General features: G+C 37.2%; 1 protein-coding gene across 8 annotated transcripts in view; it reads right to left on the bottom strand.

Annotated features, from left to right (window-relative positions):
* SCAPER (S-phase cyclin A associated protein in the ER) overlaps nucleotides 1-23019 on the bottom strand; it is a 369412-nt gene that overhangs the window by 164188 nt on the left and 182205 nt on the right. For all 8 annotated transcript variants that reach the window (XM_075132981.1, XM_075132982.1, XM_075132983.1 and 5 more), the window contains exons 22-23: nucleotides 10897-11033; nucleotides 5679-5744 (exon numbers count right to left, since the gene is read on the bottom strand). In XM_075132981.1, coding sequence (XP_074989082.1) covers nucleotides 5679-5744; nucleotides 10897-11033 — 203 coding nt within the window. The remainder of the gene's footprint in view (nucleotides 1-5678; nucleotides 5745-10896; nucleotides 11034-23019) is intronic.

Here is a 23019-nt window from a genome sequence, read left to right as displayed (position 1 = left end):
GAAGTCGACGTACTTAGATCGACTTACCATGGTGTCTTCACCATGGTGAGTTGACTGCTGCCACTCCCCCGTTGACTCCGCCTGCTCCTCTAGCGGTGCTGGAGTACAGGAGTCGACAGGAGAGCGCTTGGGGGTCGATTTATCACGTCTAGACTAGACGCAATAAATTGATCCCTGCTGGATCGATCGCTGCCTGCTGATACGGCAGGTACTGAAGACATACCCATAGATTATTTGTCTTCAGTTCTGTTAAAAGTTTTGCTTAATTTCCTGGCACAATACATGATGTAAACTCTGAACTGAGCTGTTGGCTGACTCATAGGCAGTCTTCTATTCCCTCTTTCACAAAGTATGTTCAGACTGGAGTTCCTATTGCTATTGCCTTGACCTCTGAGCAACTGGCAAATCCTCAAGTCCCGATACTGGATAGATAGATATTTTATTTTTGAAATGTTAACTGCTTTCAGGCTACTGTGCTGAAAGGTGACTGTCTGACTAAACTGGATTTGAGCACTACCTTGATTCCATAAGATCTTTCAGTAATAGGAGTCTCCCACTGCTGTTTATCTGCAGGTCTGTGTACGAGTTTAGAATGTGGGCTGCTTTCTGCCCAGCATTAGGGTGATGCAAAAATCACACAAACCAGCAGGAAGTTCAAAAGGAACAGAGCTTCCTGGCACACAAGGGAGAATGTCCACTGTTCCCTGCTTCAAAGGGTGTCGTGCATGCTCAACCACTTTGTGACTAGTTGGTTCTGCTGCTCCTTCTTCTCAAGCCTTCCCTTTCACTTTGAGGCGGCTTGCAGTTCCAGATCATGTGATCCCTACACTCAAGTGAGTGCAAGAACCAGGATTATACTCAACGTCCATGAGGGGGCATAAGCTCTTTTCACCCACCCACCCACTCTTGTCCTTCCATTCACGGTCAGGAATCTCAGGAAACCACCTAGTCCTATATTTTTCAGATATCTACTTAGAAGATAATCTAACAAAGTAATCCAACAGACTTTTTAGAATTCAATCCGATTTTATGTACTGCAGATGCATAATGTTGCAATTTGCGCATAGCCTGGGGAACCACAGTAGAATACTATCAGGGTGCTCTAACTTGCACTGGAAACTGGTCTGGCACCAGGACAGGTCAGGACAATAGGATTCAGCCCTAGAGATTTTTATTATAGGACTCTGGCAATACCTGTTTTAGTTTGGAACATAATGACAGTTAAATATACTGGACTGAACACTAGTCTTCTGCCCCCTAAATTTCCAACTGTGAGACTAAATCTCATTAATTTCTGAACAGTTAAGGGTTATTGTCACTAGTGTCAGTGCTGTAATACAAAACTGATTTAATATAATTTTATTATATAGTAATCTACTACTTCTATTGTTTATTTATTGTTAACTATCAACAATATGCTCTCTGTCTACATAATACCTGTGTACACAATAAGCCTCTCATCTGTATTTAGAAAACCTAGAATCCCTAGCCACATCTTCTAATTTTTCTGGTATTGTATGCTAAAAACTGTTAATTTAGTAAACACTTCTTCTTTCGTGTGGCTGGTGTAGAGGAGCAACTACAATTTCACCTGAAGTTGATCGAGCCAAATGGCTACATCAGGAGTAGAGAATTTATTGCAGCAATGCCTCCTTCATATTTATAAATTGGGCAGTCGGTAGTGATATGTTCAATGGTCTGTCATGGGGAACCACACTTGCACACCAGGGAGTCCTTGATTTTCCATTTGTGCATTAGATATCTGCATCTACCATGGTTGGTTAGAATTCAGTTCAGTGTTAACCAAGATGACCATGGAAGTTCAAACCCAGGAACCTTCTGTGTGGGATCTGGCACAAGGTGCTTATTTTTTAAGTCTTGTCTAGCCCAATTTCCTTTCCAAGCCGCCTTCTGATCTAGCCTGATTGAATGAGGCATAACGAATGTTCCCAGAAAGCAGGACTTGCAGGACTTAAGACGTTGCGGGCTGTGTGTGTGGTGTTGTCAAGGTCTTGGTGAATAGGAAGACATCTGTTTTCCTGGATTCGCTGAGCTTTGCAGAACGTTGCAGCAGTTCGGCATATCGAAAGGGGAGCGATATTAGACAGGACATGTAGCCATAGTGTTGGAGTTGACTTAAGGGTTCCCATGGTGCACCGCATCACTGTATTTAGCTGGGTATCCACGAGTCATATGTGACTGTATCTGCTCCATACTGGTGCACAATATTCAGCTACTGAATATACAAGTGTTATTGCAGATGTTTGCAACACTGATGCTGATGCAACCCAGGTTGTACATGCTCGTTTCTGGATTACGTTGTCTCTCATTTTTATCTTTGCAGCTATGTTCTCAAGATGACTATGGAAGGAGAGGGTGCAGTCGAGTTTCACTCCGAGATACATTAGAGTGTAATCATGTAGAGTGGAAGATGGCAGCCTTCATAGGACCCTCTCTGTTAAGTGAGAATTCAGAACGAATGCCATCAACTCGGCGACTGAACATCGCTCAGTGATCTCCCGGTATTCAGAGCAGCAAGTAAACACTAAAAGTGTTTTATTCGTTTCTCCTCTGTGAGGACTAGTCAAGTGCATGGGATTTATTTTTTGGAAATACTTGCTATGAATACCTGAGCCTTTGAAAACTTTGTCAACATTCTAGAAGAATTTATAAAACTTCGCAGACTTCCCAACAGACATGCTGTACTCCAGTAGGAGTAGAATGAGCCACCAGGAATAAGATTCCTGCAGAGTTTATAAGTTCTTCAGACACAAGAGATATAAAAATAAAGAAGATACACAAGAAAACAGATGAAACAAGAGAAAAATCAGATTAAAAGAAGAGAAGCCACAGGAGCTAATGAGGGGCTGAGACTGGTGAGTCCAATGAAGCAAAAAAAAAAAAAAAATCATTATAGTTAGTTCAAGTCAAAAATAAAAGGAAAATTTCAGGTGAAAAATCACGGGATGGTTGAGTTTCTACAGTGGTACAGCTGAAACCAGTCAGAGAACACTTCAATCTCTCTGGTCACGCAATTACAGATATGAAGGTCACTATCTTACAACAAAAAAACTTCAAATCCAGACTCCAGCGAGAAATTGCTGAATTGGAATTCATTTGCAAATTGGATACTATTAATTTAGGCTTAAATAGAGACTGGGAATGGCTAAGTCATTATGCAAGGTAGCCTATTTCCCCTTGTTTTTTCCTACCCCCGCCCCCGACGTTCTGGTTAAACTTGGATTTATGCTGGAAATGGCCCACCTTGATTATCATATACATTGTAAGGAGAGTGGTCAGTTTGGATGAGCTATTAACAGCAGGAGAGTGAGTTTGTGTGTGTGTGGGGGGGGGTTTGAGAAAACCTGGATTTGTGCTGGAAATGGCCCACCTTGATTATCATACACATTGTAAGGAGAGTGGTCAGTTTGGATGAGCTATTGCCATCAGGAGAGTGAGTTTGTGTGTGTGTGTGTTGCGGGGGGTGGTGGCGAGAAAATCTGGATTTGTGCTGGAAATGGCCCACCTTGATTATCATACACATTGTAAGGAGAGTGATCACTTTAGATAAGCTATTACCAGCAGGAGAGTGGGGTGGGAGGAGGTATTGTTTCATGGTCTCTGTGTATACAATGTCTTCTGCAGTTTCCACAGTATGCATCCGATGAAGTGAGCTGTAGCTCACGAAAGCTTATGCTCAAATAAATTGGTTAGTCTCTAAGGTGCCACACGTACTCCTTTTCTTTTTGAAGGCACTATGGTTTACCAGTGTTTCAAGGAGAGCCAGACACATGCCCACCCTGCTACTGTCTGACAATCAGGCTTTAACTAGGAGTTTCCTGGCAGCCACACACAGGAAGCAGAAATCCAAGAGTACTAATCTGTCATAATACTTACTCTAATTATTAAGAAATGGAAGTCAACAACAGTACCCTCTACCCCAGAGCGTTTATGATGTGCCATTTGATGGAGATGCCTAGTGACGGCCATCACTGATAAAATCACATGGAAAATGGGAACAATTTGTTGATTATTATTAGCAGTACAATTAATATCAGAAGCTCCGAGCACAAGGGGGAAAAGACAATGTGGTTAAGTAGAACCTACATCACTAGCAGCTGACTAATAATTTTGTTCACAAAAAGTATCCAAAAGTCTGAGTTGGCTGTCTTTTATAGTTGCTATTTGACTTGCTTAGATTATATGTATTTATATATTACTTACCATAGCAAACTAGGGAAATACAACCTAAACGGAGCTACAAAAAAGTGAGTGCATAACTGGTTGGAAAACGGTTCCCAGAGAGTAGTTATCAGTGGTTCATAGTCAAACTGGAAGGGCATATCAAGTAGGGTCCTGCTCTCTTCAGTATCTTAATCAGTGATTTAAAGAATGGCATAGAGAGTACACTTATAAAGTGTGCCGATGATACCAAGTGGGAGGGGCTGTTTTGGACGATAAGATTAAAATTATCTGGACAAACTGGAGAAATGGTCTGAAGTAAATAGGATGAAATTAAATCAGGACAAATGCAAAGTATTTCAGATTTGAGGGCTGGAACACACCCATATCTCTTGTGTCACTTTTTACACCACCTTTGTAAAGTTCTCCAGGCCCTGTAATGTACATTTGAGATCGACAGTTTATATGGAAGGTCTCAGTCTGGGCAAACCAGGCTTCTCTAGAAGTTGGTTGAAGGAGCAACTACTGAGGCTATTACTGGGTAAACTAGTGATATCATGAACAAACTAGTACAACTACTGGGCAAACCTGGCCCAGCAGAGCAGGAACATTCTCTTTCCCTTCCTTATCCTTAGAGGGTACTGCAATGCTGCTCAGATAGCAAAGAAGAGATCTACAACAGGAATGGAGCTATGAGATGCAGGTTGCCAGAATCATCTTCTTTATCTGTGTGAGCAGCCATATTGATTCTTGGCTGGGGGAGCCTTAAACAGAAATTCTAGTGGACAGAGTAGATTATGGATGGCACTGCAAAATTAAGTTTCAGTAGTTGTACAAACAATTTCATTTCTAAATTGTTTTCTATACTTACCTCTTCTACATTACAATCCTATTTTGAGTGCATGTTTGCACAATCATTCTTCCAGCTGGTGGTCTCCAAAACATTTCTGACTCTTAAACTTGTGTTAATTCACTGAGCTTGCATACCATTTTTAACTTCATTAAAACAAATTTCCTGGTCCCCAGCATCCTAGATTTGCCTATCAATGGGTTAATAATGAATGTGTCTACAGAGACAAGTGGCCAGATCATCACTCAGCTGGCGTACACTGGTGAAGCATCATTGAAGCCAATGAATATGTGGCCCAAGATACACTGCCAATGGCAAAATTCCTTGTGAAATAAATGAAAACCCTGCAAAAATTCTTCTCTCTCTTATGGGCATTATATTGTACTGGAGCCTCATTTGGGTCACTGGAACCTAAAATGTTGGCCCCTGCTAACCTCTTTGCCTATTGTGTGGAGATGCATATTTTGCATCTTATCATTGAAGTGGTTATGGCGCTGACTTTCTGTGTTAGGAACTGATCTGTAGTTCAAGAGGACAGTATATCAAGTATTGAATGGAAAGTTTACCACATCAGCCTCTATGGAAAAGTTGCAGATGCATGTCTACAAAAAACACAGACAACTGAAGTATACAGTTAAATACTTACTTTGCTTTGTATGGTGATTCAGAGGTGGCATTTTTTGCTTCCAATAAACTTTCATATTCTTTAGCCCTGAGGGAAAAATATTCATCAACATTCATTAATTATTCAGTGTTTGAAAACCAATTAAATAATTCTAAATATGTGATTTATTCAACTTCATGACACTGTACAAGTCACTAGGCATCTCTGAAAATCAATTTTATTGTAAGCCATTTTTGTCTTTTCATCAGCCATATTTGTTCCTAAATGACAGCCAGTGACTTGGTATGATTATTGTTACTACTGTGATGTATTTAAGGTATTTTAAGCTGATTTTCAAAATCATAACAAATGGAATACACAACAATGGCAAGAGAAATATTATTTTTATCCTGAAAATGTCATTGCAGGACTAGACGAAAACATTACTAATTTTGACATGTCTAAAGGATCAAAAGACAAATTTATCACAAGCGTTATAATTAACATTCAAAATGTCCATTACATTTGAGGATCCAATTAAATCTTCTATGAAACACTCATGACAGTACTATAGCAATGTACCTCATGAGACATACAACTCTAAAATAAATCCCTCTATGAATGTCTGCTTTACTTTGGGAAATGTAAGCAGGACTCAATAGCGTAAACCTGTTTAGACACTTAAAAGTATTCTTGTTTACATTGGCCACATGCCAAAGTAAAGGAAAATTTGAGAAAATACTTCTTTACCACTGCTTAGTGTGGCTCCAGCTGGACTGGACCAACAGATGATAACCATCATCAGTTCATCAACCTAAGACAGGATTCATTGCAGCGATTCATTAACATTTAATATATTTGTTAAAACAAATTTAGACACTATGGTGATGCAGAAAATTTAAATTCTCACTTTTTACAGTCAGAGCCCTACTGTGAAAGAAATACCCAACAGAGTAGCTAGAAAATTCAGCTTTGGATCCATTAGAAAAACTCTACATTGACTTCTATTCAGAGAGAAAATGACAGCACATGAAGAAACTGAAGTGGAAAGGAAGTGATGTTTGGGTTAGGTAAGGCTGCTGCTCAGGACTGTTGAGTTCTACTCCTAGCTCTGCAGCGGACTCAATCTCTGACGTAGGGCAAGTCATTCCGATTTTCAGAAAGGAAAATCCAGTCACTTCTTTAGGTGATCAGACCAGTGATCAGATCTGTGATCCTTCTCTGACAGTGGCCATCATAAATTGCTTTAGAGGAAGGTGCTGAAACCCCACAGTAGGCAAATACAGGATAATCTGTCCCCCAGTAAGGTATCATCCTAGTTGCTAATAGTCAGTCTTTGCTTTAAGCCTGAAGAATGAGGTTTTATATTCCTTCCAAAACTCTTTTAGGATTAACTATTATAACTCTGGATACCCCTACGAATGTCCAACTCTCCCTTGAATCATGCTAAAATATTGGCTTCAATGGTAGCCAGTAGCAATGAGTTTCACACTCTAATTCCATATTGAGTGAAAAGTATTTCCCTCTGATCAGTTACAAATTGCCATCTTTTCATTTTATTGAATGTCCCCTTATTCTTGTATTATGAGACAGGGAGAACAGACATTCACAATCTACCTTCTTCATACTATTAATCATTTTATATACTTTTATCATGTCCCCTCTTATTTATCTCCTTTGTAAAGCAAATAATCCTAATCTTTTCCATTTCTCTTCATACAACATCTTTTTCATGCCCCAATAATTCTCATCACCCTACTCTGAACTGCTTCCCCCATAAACCCCACCAATTATGTAATATTCTTTTTTGCAATGTGACCACCGGTGCAACACACAAGGTTCCAGATGACGGCATATCATTGATATGATTGTAATATTTGCCATATTATTCTCCATTACAATCCTTTCAGATCTTAACATTTTCTTTGCTTTTTTGACTGTATCTGCACAATGAGCAGAGGTCTTCATTGAACTGTCAGTAATGCTCACGTCTCTTTGTTGAGTAGACACAGCTAATTCAGAACTCTGTAAGGTATATGAATAGCTCATTTTTCCCCTCCAATGATCACTGCTTTGCATTTATCTACTGTGAACTTCATTTGCCCATTCACCTTGCTTAGTTAAGTTCCTCTGAAGTTCTTCCCTGTCTTCCCTGGACTTGACTAACCTAAAGCACTTAGGGTACGTCTACACAACAAAAAAAAGACCTGCAGCAGTGAGTCTCAGGGCTCAGGTCAACTGACTTGGGTGCACAGGGCTCACATTGAGGGGCAAAAATAGCAGTGTAAATGTTTGGGCTCAGACTCTGAAACCCAGTGAGGGGCAGGGTCTCAGAGCCTGGGCTCCAGCCCAAGCATCTACACCGCAATTTTTAGCCTCGGAAACTTGAGTCAATTGACATGGGCTCTGAGACTCAGTGCCAGGGTTTTTTTATTGTAATGTAGATATATCATTTGTGCCACCTGAAAGGTTTTCTACCTCGTTATTCACCCCCCCACTTTCCAGATCATTAATAAATATATTAAACATGACTGGACCTGATAAGGAACCTTGAGTCATCCCATTGTTAACCTTTTTCCATGATGAAAACTGACCATTTATTCTCACTTTTTGTTTCCTGTCTCTTATCCAGTACAAAGGCATTCTAACTTGGAGTATGGCCCAGAAAAGTAAACCAAAAATTATTCACTTAAAATATGCACCACAACAATTTTTTGTGAAAGGAAGGTTTTAAACAAATTGTAAATGAGAAACCACAAAACAGATTCTTTCATTAGTTTCTTCAGGTGTATTGTCAGAGTTTATTATTTAGTTTTCACTGACCATCAATCTGACATGCACACACACAAGCATTCCTTTGATAGCATCACATACATATTAAACTGGGATAATTTACCTAGATATATATCAACTGTTATTACAGCACCAGTTTAATGGCTTAGGGTTATAAATATTATTAATAGACCAACAAAACTTTTACACAGAACTAATAACCCATTGATCACAATTTGTCCTTTCATTCACCTTTGCTCTTGGTTGCTTTCATATTCTGATTTAAGATCTAGCATCTCATGAAAGCAACACAAACCTATTTTAGTGCAGTTACTAGCTTCATCTCAAATTTAAAATCTTATAATTTTCTAAAAACTGAAATACATTCATAATTGCCAAGTTTACAAACCTAGGGGAAGTTTCCCATGACCATGATGAAATAAGGTACATAGATAACTCAACTTAAGACTTCCTGGGAAATTCTAAATGAATTATTACTGTCCCATGCGCCTCATTTCCCACCCAGTCCCCCTCCCCAATTAGTTAATAAGGCCTTTAAATCTACATTTCAGATAAGTTCTGAGCTGGTTTTGAATAGTGACTCCCAACTGTTTGGTGGTCTTAGAACTGGATTATTGTTTGACAAAAATGTGGTAGACATCACATAACTCATTTCATAAAGTATTTCACAACACTGAGACTCCTGCTTCCTCCTGCATTAATCATCTAGTCTAATAAAGCCCACTTTTGTGTTCTGAATATGGGAAACCCTTCTCCCCCACATCAATAATGAGATTTCATGAGAGTATCCAGGTAGTGTTTACCAATATTACAGTGGCTTATTAAGGTGCCAACTGGTAAGCCTAAAAGTAAAGCAGTATCTGTACAGTTAAAATTAATTTGCCAAATGGAGTATAAGCAAAGTATTTTACTAAGGCTTTGCTTTTGCTTTAAATTTTATGGGACAATCTTTGTTCTGTTCTACTATTGGACTGAACCACATATTATATTTTTGCTGAGCCTCTTATGGCTACATTTAAGAATTTATGGTTAAATGTTCAATACAAATTCACAATTATCTTTTCTTTTCGAGGTTAATGACCTAAAATAACAGAAAATTATTCGGCTACTCCTTGAAACTAAAAATATTAATTATCTTGCTTTTCATATATTTCTATTTTTTTAGATTTTGAAGCTTTCAGTGCATATTTCAGTATCCTATTAAATGAAATCTGTAAAATCATACCACATTACTATTAGTGATGTAATTATAAATACTGGTAATATTTTTCAAATATGCTGACTCATGTGACACATTAGAATTCAAGATATACTGACAGAATATTTCAGTTATTGATGCCAACAACAAACAATTGGCTTGATCCTGTTTTCCTGACTTTGGCAAATTTTTCAGTGAATTCACTGGAACTTTTACTTGAGAAAGGAATATACGATTGGACTCCATGAGTACAGTAAATCAGCAATATGAACAACTCCCTACCCCAGCAATCAGAAACTCTGAAGGAAAGTAGACACTGTACTTTCAATACACTCATCTTGTAAAACAGTAAACTCTAATTTGGTGATCATATATAAGATGCCAATGACAAAAAAGCAAAAGGGGAAGGAAAGAACTTGAGGCAACAAGATGGTAAAACACAGAATAAGTGTATCTGTGCAAGATTTCAGTTACCATTATTGCATCGCAGCCATATTAATGAACTATTATTTTATTTAAACTATTGTTTTAACAAATCTATTCAAATAACTTTCTTAGCAAAATTAAAAATAAGAAAAAATATGTTAATGAATGCTTAGAATTTTTTTTAAAAGGTAAATGTAAAGTTTGTTTTAAAAAGGAAATCCAAATTATGATATTCTATTGAAGTTGTGCTAACCTCAGTTGGGGACATTTCAGCTATAAGACAGACACCACAGTTCATGATATAATGATGCCCTGCACATCATTCTGATCTGCAGATGTCACTTTTTAGGCTAATGACAAACTACAGGTCTGACAACTCACTTTCCATTTTAAGATATTTCTAACTTTTTCTTGTTGTGACAGGCAACAAAATTGATTAAATCCAGCCATGGGATTTGACACTATAGCAGGATGGCTTCTATTTGTTGATTACTATTGATTTTCTTTGATACTTCATTTAAAAATCAATAGCTAAGAAGAAAAATAGGCATGGTTTACACATACTTAAACATACTATTGTATTCTGGAAGAGACTACAGTTTTGGCAGGGCACTGGCATCCAATTATGAGAAAAGCTCTTAACAGGTGAAAGCAAGGGCTCCAGATCGATATTCAGTTTTCTTTCTCAATCAGAGAAAGTGGCTATAAATTAGGCTCATCAGTGTTATTTTCAAGACATTTCTGAAGCAAATAACTTTACACTTTTTTTCAGTGTTCCATAGCATTCCTGTTAAAGGACAAAAGATTAAGTTTAGAGAAAAGCTAAAACAATATTAGCATTACCTGGAGTTCATCCGAGCCTTCAACTTCTTTGCCTTCTTTTTTGTTTTTTGCTTCTCCTCTCCATCTTTTAAAGGTTCTGCTGGAACAGAGCTTTCAATCACAATATCAACAATGTACTTCTTCAATGACAGGTGCTCCTGCATAAGACATTGAAATAATATTTTAAAGTAATGGTATTTCATTTTTATAGCATGTGAGAAAAATAAGATTCTGCATCAAAAGAACATCAAAGATAAATATTTTTAAAAAGGTTGAGAAAATGAAGAAACAAACGTTTATGTATAAACTTTTGTTTATATCTTTTCAATGCCACCTGTCCTTTTATAAACCAGTAATATGACTGAATCTTTCTGGAAACACTTCCTGATAATTACAAACCCAAGACACACAGACATACCTTTTGGTCAGATCAAACTCAATGAACAAGTAAACATTAGCTCAAGAAAATAAGTTAAAAGCAATCAAAACACACAGTACTTAATTTAAATGACAAGAAAAATACATAGCCATATATGATGTTGATGCTGCAAACACTTACAGCACTGACTTACCTGGTTGTAATTATTACATTATCTTCAACAGGACTCCTCACACACTTAAAATTAAGCACATGCTTCAATGTTTACAGGATCAGGGCCTATATTTGGCAAAACCAGAATTTCTTTCTTTCTAGCTAACTAATAATGGTAATGGGACATTTAATCCATGAATGTTTCTATGAACCAGTGAAAAAGAAGTTTGTTTTAAATTTCTTATAGCAACTAGTGAAGACTGGTTATACCACTCTCAATTAACCAAAAATGTTATTTAATTATTTTATTTTTGGGTGGAAAGCCAATAAAGACACAGCAAAAAACAAAATAAAGCAATAAAAAATATGTTGCTCGTAGCAAAATCTTAGCCACTACGAAAACAGCCATAATGCATCTGTTATGGATATCTGTCAATATATCACTAAAATAAATAATTGGTAATTTTGTAACCAATAAAAGATATTAACATTTCCACATACCTAAGGTGCATTTTGAGGTTCAGACAGAAGATTTAGGAACAGATTCAGCCGTGGGATAATCACTGGGGTTCTCTGCATATCTTGTGGTGGCAGGGACCGTAGTACTGGAAAATCTACTTGGAATGGGGCAGCAATGACACAGAAGTGTCTGCAACCCCTGCTCTGTCTATGATCCTGGCCAGTGTAGGTCCAAAACTTATCAGGATTGGCCAGGATGGCGCACGTCCGGGTCAATCAGAGAATGTGCTGAATGCCTTATGCAGTTTCTGTAAGTGGGATTGTTCACAGATAGTTAAGGCTGCCCAGGGATCGCAGTGGTGCAAACACTGCTAACTGTCTTCCACAGGTCACTGCCAGTGGGGTACAGCTGTCTCTTCTCCAGCAGGAATGAATTATCTCTTAATGTATTTAACCCTCAAAACATGAGTCATTCAGCCTCGGGCCTTCTTATCTTCTCAATGTCACCTTTCCTTGGTCATTTTCTTTCTGAATTTGATACGTCAAAAATTGGGTCTCTTCTCACCTCACCCTTTCCCAGAAACATTAACCCATCAGCAAATTTTCCCAAGCCTTCTGTCCGTTTCAGAGTATACTATAAAATCTCTTTTTGTTGTCTTCCATGGAAGATTTTCTTTTTGATATCTCTTCTTTCTCCCCAACCTCATCTCTTTCTATTCTCCAATCTTTTTCCTTCATTTGCCTGATCCTTGATTTCTTTTTGTCCCAACTTGTGTGTTCACAGTCAGTAGCAGATCCTTCTCCCACCCTTCTTGCTTAATTGATTCTCTTCATAGCCCCTCTCAATATGCATTTTTTCTCCCAGGCCAACTACTCCTTAATCTTTCTCTAACAAAACAAATAAAACCTATTCCCTAGATTTCTAAGTTTTCCCAATGCTCAATCATGCTCTCTGAAACTTAACTATTGAACCCCAGACCACCCTTGCTCTATCATGCGTACAGATCCTTCCTGTATAATTCTAATATAACCTAAAGACGTACTTGTATTTTTATGTGTAAACTATTACTGGCTGGGAAACATCTTATCATATTTGAGTATAAACATCAAATATTCAGGAAAAAAGTTTGGAAGGAATATAAACACTTCAGGACATAAGCCAATCACTAACTGATGGGGATTACATAGAAATTTTCCTTAGGAGCAAGTTATTCCATTAGGCTCTAATCCAAAACCTAGTGAAGTAAATGGGAGTCCTTCCTTTGACTTCAATGGGCTTTGGATTGGGCTCTCTCTATTTGCAGGGTTTTTCTTGAACTTTCTTTGCAAGCATCTTGCATTGGCCACCATCAGAGGGAATACTGAGTCAGATGGACCACTGGTGTGATTTGATATTTCAATTCTTATGGTCCCACATTAAAATAAGTTTTATTATATTTCATGATTGCATATTCAACTGAGTTAATATTTTCAATTAAATTTGTGGCATTTTTCACTTTTTTTTTTTTTACTGAAAGCCTTTTAAAACTTCTTATAAATGTACATACCTAAAACGTTTGAAAAAAAATTGCAAATATAGAAAGTGAAATACATATCAGAACAAGTCCAGTTAGAAAAATAAAAAAACCTGTTTTCTACACACCATTTAATAAAATTAATCCCAACTCCAAAATTTTTGGTGCTGTGAGGGAGAGCAAAATTATTCCAAAAAGGTTAACATATAATAAAAAAAATCAGCCTTTAAAGTACCTCAAGAACATACCCTATAAATATAAAGCAGCCAATTATGGGTTTGCCACAAACTCCAGTTATGGGTGGTGTGTAGTTACACTGCTCCAGGAGCAGACCTGAAGCAGATTCTGAGTCACCATCTGCCTCACCGTTCTCCCTGCTTCAGAAGAGACATATGCTGTGCCAGCATTAGAGCTGGTACAGTAAATGTCCTCAGTGCACTGACTAGCATGTTGAAAGGTGGAGCCAAGGTATGGGTGGTGGGTGGAGGGGAGTAACAGTGTACCTTATACTCATTTACTACCATTTGCGTGTACACAGGACAGATGTCAATCTGAAAAATAATTCATAACATTTCTACAGTTCCTGTTAACCCATGTTTAATTCAACACTTCACAACATCATTGGTGGCTATGGATAAAAGATGTATTTCCTTCTTTCCCCCAACTGTGGCATTTTTTATGTACAGAAAATCTAGTTTAGTTCATTTTAGAGTTTTTGTATCTCCCTCTGAGTCAAGTTGCATTTATGGGGCTCAAATCTTCATTGTGTTCTAACCCATATACTTTCCTCCAGCAGCAAAAAGGATCCAGAAATGTAACTGAACCAACCACTGGAGAATTAATAGTTCTGGCATGGAGGGGAAGATAAGGGTGTGTCTCTCCAGGAAAAAGGGAATGGGTAATTATTTTGTCCAACAATTTAAAAACCTGATACCAATGCAGATATGATCTCATCAAAGCTGACAACCTTCTTCTTCTCTGAATTAACTTTTCTGGCCACATAAGATCAAAGCTCTGGCCTACCAACATAATTCACTGTATTAAATGAAATAATTCATGCTAAGGTTTAAGACCTCAACACTTTATCAAATTATTCTAAACTTTGTTAATTTTGTTTAAATGGTGAGAAAATATTCACCATTTACAGAGTTATAATTTATTGAAAGGAATGTTATTTGTCTTTCATACTCAAATGTGCATTTCAGTGAAACAACTCCAGTCACCCTGTAAGCTACAGTTTTCCTCCTAAGAGCAGCCTCATTGTGAGATAGCTCAGTTTTTATCAAATGCCATGCATGAAAAGTAAATATCATAACACATATTTTGCTTTAACAATAAAAAAAGCAAAATGTTTATTTTAAGTAATTCACACAATCCAGAAGGTTATTTTAATTGCTGTACAGAACATCTTATGAATAGCGTGGTCCAGGGAATGGGAATAATAGGTTGAGCATAGCAGTTCTATTGCAAGTGTTCCCAGTTTTGTAAGAATTGTCCATTGAGCACTGTAGTGAAGTGACAATTCACCAGCACAGCGCCTCCTGCTGGTCATCCGGGAATTAGCTCTTTCCAGCCTTCGGCGCACCCTCTGCAGGCCAGTGTCTCACCTGCCGCTGGCCCCCGTGTCCCTTCTGGACCCTGCTGCCCCTTTACCTCGGGGTTCTGCCCCAGCAGTACCCCCACGCTCTGGGTCTCCCCTCCCAGGGGAATCCCCAACCCTCTAAACTGACCTTGCCTCAGTGGCTACTGCCAGTCATCATCTAGCCCCCACTCACTGGGGCAGACTGCAGTCTGCAATTGCCACTCATCATTGGCAAGGGGTTAGGACCTGCTGCCTTTGCCTATCCTCAGGTCGCCCCTCTACAGCCCCAGTACCTTTTCATAGGCCTTCATTAAGGCCTGCAGCCTGGGGGTTTACCAAGCTGGAGCTCTCCAGCTCCCTTGCCCTATTCCCCAGGACTGCTCCAGCTCAGGTAGTTTACTCCCAGGCAGCTAGCCCTTCCCACTCCAGGACTAGAGTGAGACTCCTTTGCTTCTGGCCCACAGCTCTCTTATAAGGGCTAGCTGGGCCCTGATTGAGCTACACAATCAGCTTCCCCCAGCTATTCTCAGTCCCCTTATTTCCAGCCACAGCCCTCTTCAGGGCTGCTTTTACTATTGGCTGCCCAGGGAAGTCCTCTCCCAGAGCTGTTTTAACCCCTTCAGGGCAGGAGCAGGGTGACCACCCCACTACAAGCACCAATAGCTTTCTTTGAAAATCATAGCGTGTGCATATACACAAGATTTGCAACCTTCAAAAGGACATGTGGAAATCAGTAACAATTCAAACTGGATTTTCATACATTAAGAAGGAAACCCCATCACACAGATCCTCTGCCATTTATAAATATGATCTTAATTTAAATTTCCATTGCTGAATAACATCATCTGAGATAATACCTTCTTTTGATTCTTCCAGAATGTCTTTGGGCTTGTCAACATGAGAAAACTGTACTGATTTAACGAAATTGGTTTAAAAACTGATTTACTTAAATCAGTGCAACGCCCCTGACTAGTCACTCTTATTTCAGTTGATGAGTGCCTTAAACTGATTTAGCTTAAGTTATGAGGAATTCTGCATTTATCTTCTGTATTTAATAAGGTCTTGTAGAAAAAAATAGTATTTGATCATGTAAATTAAAGCATGCATCATAATACAGATGCACAAGGGGGCTGAATTAAGGTTGCACAGACAATCATAAACTATCATTTCCTAACTTTCAAAAATTTGGCTTTTGCAACCAAAATGATAACTCTTTAATGTAATTTTTAATGTAATTTCCTAGGTTATTTTTTAAAAAGAAAAAGGTAAAAACAAATTCTATTATCAGTAACATGTGACCCAATTATTTGTATAATTCTAGATCTACTTCTGCTTCAAAATGTGATTAAAATATATATTCATACGCTCCAGAAGTCACTCAAAAGTATTTTTATTGCAACTACTAGAAATCTCAGATCCCCATATTGCATCTTACCTGCTTGAGCCGATTAAAGCAAAATTTAATTTGAGCTAATCAGTCTAAGGCAAGGAGGAAGATGAAATTAACTAGATGCATCAATTTCAGTTTCTATATTATTTGTATTACATTTATTAATATAGTAAGGCTTCTCTATTTTTTGCTTCTTGTATGGTACTGTACACATTTTGAAGGATAAAATAAATGAGAAACTGCTTATTTATTATTAAACCTTGAAAATTATCAAAATCATAATCAGAAGATGTCCTGTCCTTTTTTAAAATGTCATTAAAAACTGAAATAAAAATAAATAAAATTGAAACTAATAAATAAAAACAACTAGAGGAAAAAACATTCTGTGCCTAATTCTATAGCAATACAGATAGTATTTTCCAGAAAACAACTGATCATATTTTCTCTTACTTGTTCAGGAAAAATGTATGCCTGTTAAAAACTAAATAAATCTTTGTGACATTTCCTGGAAAAAGGCTGTTTAATTTTTGTAAAACATTACAGTACAATCTAGCCTAGCAAAATCAAAATAAGGCTTGAAGTTTCTATCTTAAATCATATGTATGCAAAGTGAATATTAAACCAATATTATGAGTAAGAAATCAAGCACACCAGTCTCAGGACATTCTAAAAGGTAAGTAATGCAATGTTAAGCTGGTCATACTGCTCATCCTGTGTATATTATGGTACATACATTTAACAAAAGAAAAATTAATATATTTAGGGTTATATATATTTTTCAGTGCTTTGTCATTCTTGATTATACAAGCAATATGATTTCTGTCACTTCCCTACAGTATAATATTCCACTCACTAACAGGTCTCATTATTTGGATGTTTCCCCTGATTTTCAAGCTTGAATATTCTTTTCCTAAATTTCACCCTATTAATTTTAGCTATACCCCTGTAAACATCCCTGAAAAGGGAAAAAACAGTGGCCTGCAACTCTGCTTCCCTGAGGATGTTTCGATAGGATTTGCCCTCTTGAGTCTCAGTTCCCTAGCACAAGAGTGGCAAAACTCCTCAAACTCCTGATGACTTGGTCTTGAAGGGAAGCAATAGAAGGGTGGAGCAGGAGTCAGTCTCCAGTGCTGTGTATCAAACTCTCACACCCACTGCCCTTCTAGTCAGTTCCTGACTGTTGTGGTGAAAGGAAAGGTGACTTAAGATCCTTCAGCTTCTGCTAGTGTTCAGAAGGCATAAGCATCATATACAGGGAGAAGCCTGCCATCAGTGTTGAACCAACTCTGTGGCCACAAGTCTCATCAATGCGTCTCTATGGCCCCATGGCTTGCTGATGTCAATTTTTTTCATTTTAAGAAAACTAAGGATCTTACTTGGTATATTGCTGTTTTGCCACATTAGACATGGAGACATCCAGTGCCTGGCACATTCTTGGGTGTTTGATTAATAAAATAAACAACAATGAGAATTATAACAATTTTAGTAGGATATCTCAACTTTTAAAACTGTTAATTAATATATTTTACTACCATAATTTCTTCTAATTATGCCATCTCATACAAGTCACAGTGGCAAGACAATTATATCTTCTGTTATTCATGAGGTTTTAAAAATTATTTGAAAGATTAAACTTTTCTAACTTATGACTCTACAGGTGTGGAACTGATTCGTGTGTTTATCAGACCTACAATCAATTTACTTGTACCCATTAAAGTGAAGGTAGGAGCAAAATGAAGCTAATTCTCTATTTTGAAACAGACAGCATATAAAATAAAAGATCAGGCAATCTTCATTCAGATATAAAATGAGAGTAAACCACCTGTCCCCATGCCACTCAATGACAATTACAAACACAGATTTCTGATAGGTGGGAATGATGAATGAGACAAAGCCTTGTATCGCCTTTGCAGGGTCTAATGTCTCTTTCCTGATCTAATCTATAGCTTAATAGATGACTCAAAGAGAACTACAGAGTTCAACAAGCTTATTCATTTATCATCTTGTGAGGGCCAAAAAAGGTCTCAGCTGTCAATAGCACAACATGGGATGGCTACAAAACATGCTGTACAAATGAACTCAAGCACCTTAGCAGAGTATGTTTCTCAGAGTTCTCAACTTTCAATTGTGGCAGTTTGGATTAATATCAAACTTCATCCTTACAGCTGATTAAAATAAAACTAGAGTAATAACAGCTTGTGTCACAAATAACTGTCACTTCTTGAAGGTACAGATCAAAGTGTAGGATTATTGCATTAGGCAGATTTAGCACCTTTCAGGTGTGAAACAAGTACAACTAATGGCTCAGATAGTATTGAATAACAATACTCTATGACCCAACAGCAGTTATATCATGCTTCAGAACAGTATAAGAATATTTTCTCTAAGGTCCTGCTAAACTTGTAATATTTGTATGAAACAATGTAATTTTAAAGTCCACATAACCACACTAAATCATATTAAGTCTGCAATCCTGAAAACAATTAGGCATGTAACTTTAGTTGTATGAGTATTCCACTGAAGTCAATGGGATGATAGAGAGATATATATACACCCTCCCCCTCCCCAATTTACTTGCTAAGTACTGCATAGGGCCCAATCTTTAAACACCTATGCTTATCAGCGTGTGTGTGTGTGTTTGAAAGATTGGGCCCTACACAGTACAGTACTTAACAAGTAAATTGGACTAATCTTCTTAAAGTTTTTACTTTAGCAATCAATATTTACATTATGGAGTCCCACAGTTTGATCTCTAATCAAGACAATACATGGTAATTGTTTGGAATTTTATTTACTTCTTGCCAAAAACACTTCTTTAAGTAAATGTTAGATGTAATAAGAGATATACTTACTTACCTACCTATCTCACATGGGCGTTGTGAGGATTAATATATGTTTTCTACAGCAATACAAGGGTATAAAGGACTACAGGGCGGATTCTGCAACGGAGAGATGATGAGTGCCCCAAGATCCTGGTGCATCAATAAATCTCCAGCCCTTTGCAGAATCAAGCCAGTATAAATTCTGTGATTATGTTAAAAATATTTTCAAATGAAATCTTATGCTATTAAGATTGGTGTTCACATCTACTTAAAATTTGATGTTGCTACCTGTTTTATAATTTTAATGTCACTGATGTGAATTCTATCTGCACGCATTCTCAAAAGTACCAATGCAATCTGGAAACAAGGGCTATAAATAAGTAAAAATAATTACCATTTCCCACCCCAAACAAAAGACTGAAACATTCCACAAACATTATGGTCAGGTTCTGCCTTCCTTACACACACTTAGTATCTTATTCTGCAAGTAATCCTATTGAAATCAATCAACTCTGTTTTACTTTAAATCTGGCCAATACACTTTTTTACTCAATATTCTTTTGTTAGTGTCTGTTCAACAACTCAATAGACTAGAAACACTCCTGTTTCTTTCTAAGGACTTTTATACAATTTTACCAAAGTTATGGTAGGAACAGATGATTTTAAAAAAATGTAAGGTATACTGTATCGCAAAGTGTTTTCATTTGTATGCCACTACTCTCAGTGCTCTTCAAGATCACATTACATAATAGTTTTGATGTCCACGCCCTGGGAATAAACAGAAAGGCTTCAGCATATTTATTATGACTGAATTATTCATAAGAAGGAAATGATGAAAGTTTCCCTCACTTTCAGTCCTCTGGCCATTTTGGAAATTAATCACAAACAAACAGATCACAAAAATCACAGATTTTCACAAGAGGAAAATCAAGAGATTATAGTAAAATTACATACTGTTTTTTAAAAATAATCTGTTATAAAATCTCTGGGCTTGATCCTGACTTCCTTACTTTGGCAACGCTCAATAAAACTGATGGGTTGCGCAAGTGGAATAGCTTGAGTGAGAGGTTGAGGACTGGTCTTATTATGGGATAAGAAGATTGTTTTAAAACGTTAGATCTGATTTTTTTTGAAAAAACAAACACACACACACACCCGACTACCTTTTTCATTTAAACAAATTTTAAAAATATTAGTAAGTTTGGTATTTTTTCTTTTTGGGTATGCACTTATATAATTTTGCAATTTACACATTTAGCAATTTTGTAATTGTATTTGAGGTATTGTATTTTCATGTTTTATTATCTAGGTCTTAAGTTGCAAGGTTTAGATTTATCTATTCAATTTTATTGTGGTATTCTTTTCAGTTAATTTTCTTTGTGTTTTTTTTTTTTTTTTATAGCTGTGAGTACAAGTTATGTTCCCTCTTAGATTTTGAAGGTAACTGAAGAGGTGTCTACAAAAGGGATTTTTGCACAGAATTTTCCACTAATATTAACACTGATTCATCAAAAGCTTTGGAAGCCACTGAACGTTTGTCTACACTAGGGCTCCATTGGGGATTTGTTTTGCAAAATTCCCTATGGCAGACAATACCTACAAAGGCAGGCACTAACTTCACATAAGGATCCAAAAACCATCATCACCCCAACCCCTTTGTCCCACCCTTCCGAAGGAAGGAAGGAAGAAAATAAAAGCATAAGGGACAAGGTGATGATAAAGAAATCTATATACATCTAAATGAAGACTAAATTGGTGTAACTTTTTTTTCCAGACCCCTCAAGGTGTACGTTACAACAGCTTTGACTGTTAGATTGACAGCCACTTACCAATGTGTAATCTACCCCTGCATTTGGCCCAGTGTTTCAGACTAAACTGACATAATTTACAGGTGAAGGGATGACAGAGAGGAAAAGCAACCAATAATTACAATAAATACATAAATTATAAAACAAATATAAAATCAATGTAATGATGGATTGGGGCCTTATATAATAAGCATAATGATGTTTTAATGCCCACTGGATTAATAAATTATCAGGATGACTCGAGTCATGAACAGAGACCCACAACATGTTCTCTTTGTAATGTGCAAAAGTGTAAAAAAAAAATATTTTAAAAATTGCATCATCCTGCAGTGTAAACTTTAGAATGTTTTTAAATGCTGCAATTTCAGGACCTGATGCCTTAAACTGAAAGAATTCTACTAGGATTGCAATAAAAAATCATAGACTAGAAGAATTAGACATAAATAAGTAAGACAGACCAACTGATCCACAGAGAAATTCCCTCCCCGCTGTTCAGACTTTCAATCATTGGCAGTTTTGTAACTTTCCAAAATGCAGCAGATGTGCCTTGTCCACAAACTGTATGAGAAACTGAGTTGACAAAACCATTACTGCTAAAACCAGAAGAGGTTAAGGTCACCCAAGAAATCACATTCCTGCTGGATATCACCTTCTCTGATGCTAAAGTGCTGCATGAAACTGAACAACTATCCAGTGAATTTCAGATCTAGTAGCTATCAGGCTTTCAGCTGATCAGGCACTTCTCATAGGCAGGTATTCTTCTCCACACAATCCCCCCTCCCCCACTTTTTATTTCATATATGAAAAGTTATATTACAGTTATTACGGTATTACTAATATTATTTGATGCAATCACATGATTCTGTTAGAATCCAAATAATATACAATTACAAAACTTCTCTATAAAAAATGAAGTAAGTACTACAAAATGTGGAGACATTATATATTCAAGTAGGATGCAGTTCAGATGAATTAAACCATATCATAACCCAGATTCTGACCCTTGTTCGTTCATGTGAAATACAGCAGCTGGAGAATAAACTTTCCAAGTAACAGTCACTTCATACAATACATGATAGCAACCCAGGCATTTACTGACAACTGGCAATGGCCAGTATCTAGAAAAACTGCTGATTAATACTGGGTGTTGACCTACAGTAGGCTGTTAAATGTATTTTGTGTCATAATGGCGTTCCATTACTCCTGAGAGACTATTTGGTACAATAACCCCATCACCCCCACAAAAAAAATCTCCCAAACCAAAAAAATCCCATCAACCTGAAAACTGAATAAAGACTGTCCACACATAATACACAGTAGATTCACCTTTGATATTCATTGATGTCTCCTATTGGTGTTGAAGAGAATTATGCATATGCATAGGAAGATTATTATATTCTTAAGTGTCGACCAAGTCAACTGAAGTGAAAGTTCAATTATTATATTGTGTATTAGAAATAATTCTATTTATAATCAATCTAGCTTTTGAAAAAAAGACAACGTTAATGAATAACATTGCTATTTAAAGCAACATCAGGAAAACAAAGTGTCAAAGTTGAACTGATATGGTAAAGCAAAGTCAGGATTAATACAAGTATAATATTTTCACATGAATTTAAACAACCAGAGCTGTTCTGAGCTGTGGCAGTACCAAGAGCAGTAAGAGATAATAAAATGTCATCTCCTGATGGCTGAGTAGGGCTTCCATTAATAGCTTGGTGTTGTTGAATAGCACATGGAATAAGTTGCATCTGGAGTAGGCCTTCTGGCCTGACAGGCATTACAGGATTAATACTTAAGGCTCCTCAGAGGAGTCTATTGGTGTGCCAAGGAAGTAAATAGAGGGCACTGAAGACTTCACAGATGAACCCGCCCAAAGGGTGCATCTTCTATCTGATCTTCCACTAGCTGGAGAAGACTCCTTTACCTCCATGAGGTACATGGTCCTAACAGTAACTAAAGCTGACCAGAAAAGGGATCCTGCAAAAGCTGCCAAGGCAGGGACTACTGATAAAGAAAGAGCATCTGGAACAGGCA

The sequence above is a fragment of the Caretta caretta genome, chromosome 10 (assembly GCF_965140235.1).
Source record: "Caretta caretta isolate rCarCar2 chromosome 10, rCarCar1.hap1, whole genome shotgun sequence".
In the NCBI taxonomy this organism is placed as follows: domain Eukaryota; kingdom Metazoa; phylum Chordata; order Testudines; family Cheloniidae; genus Caretta; species Caretta caretta.
This window is presented reverse-complemented; position numbering and strand designations above follow the sequence as displayed.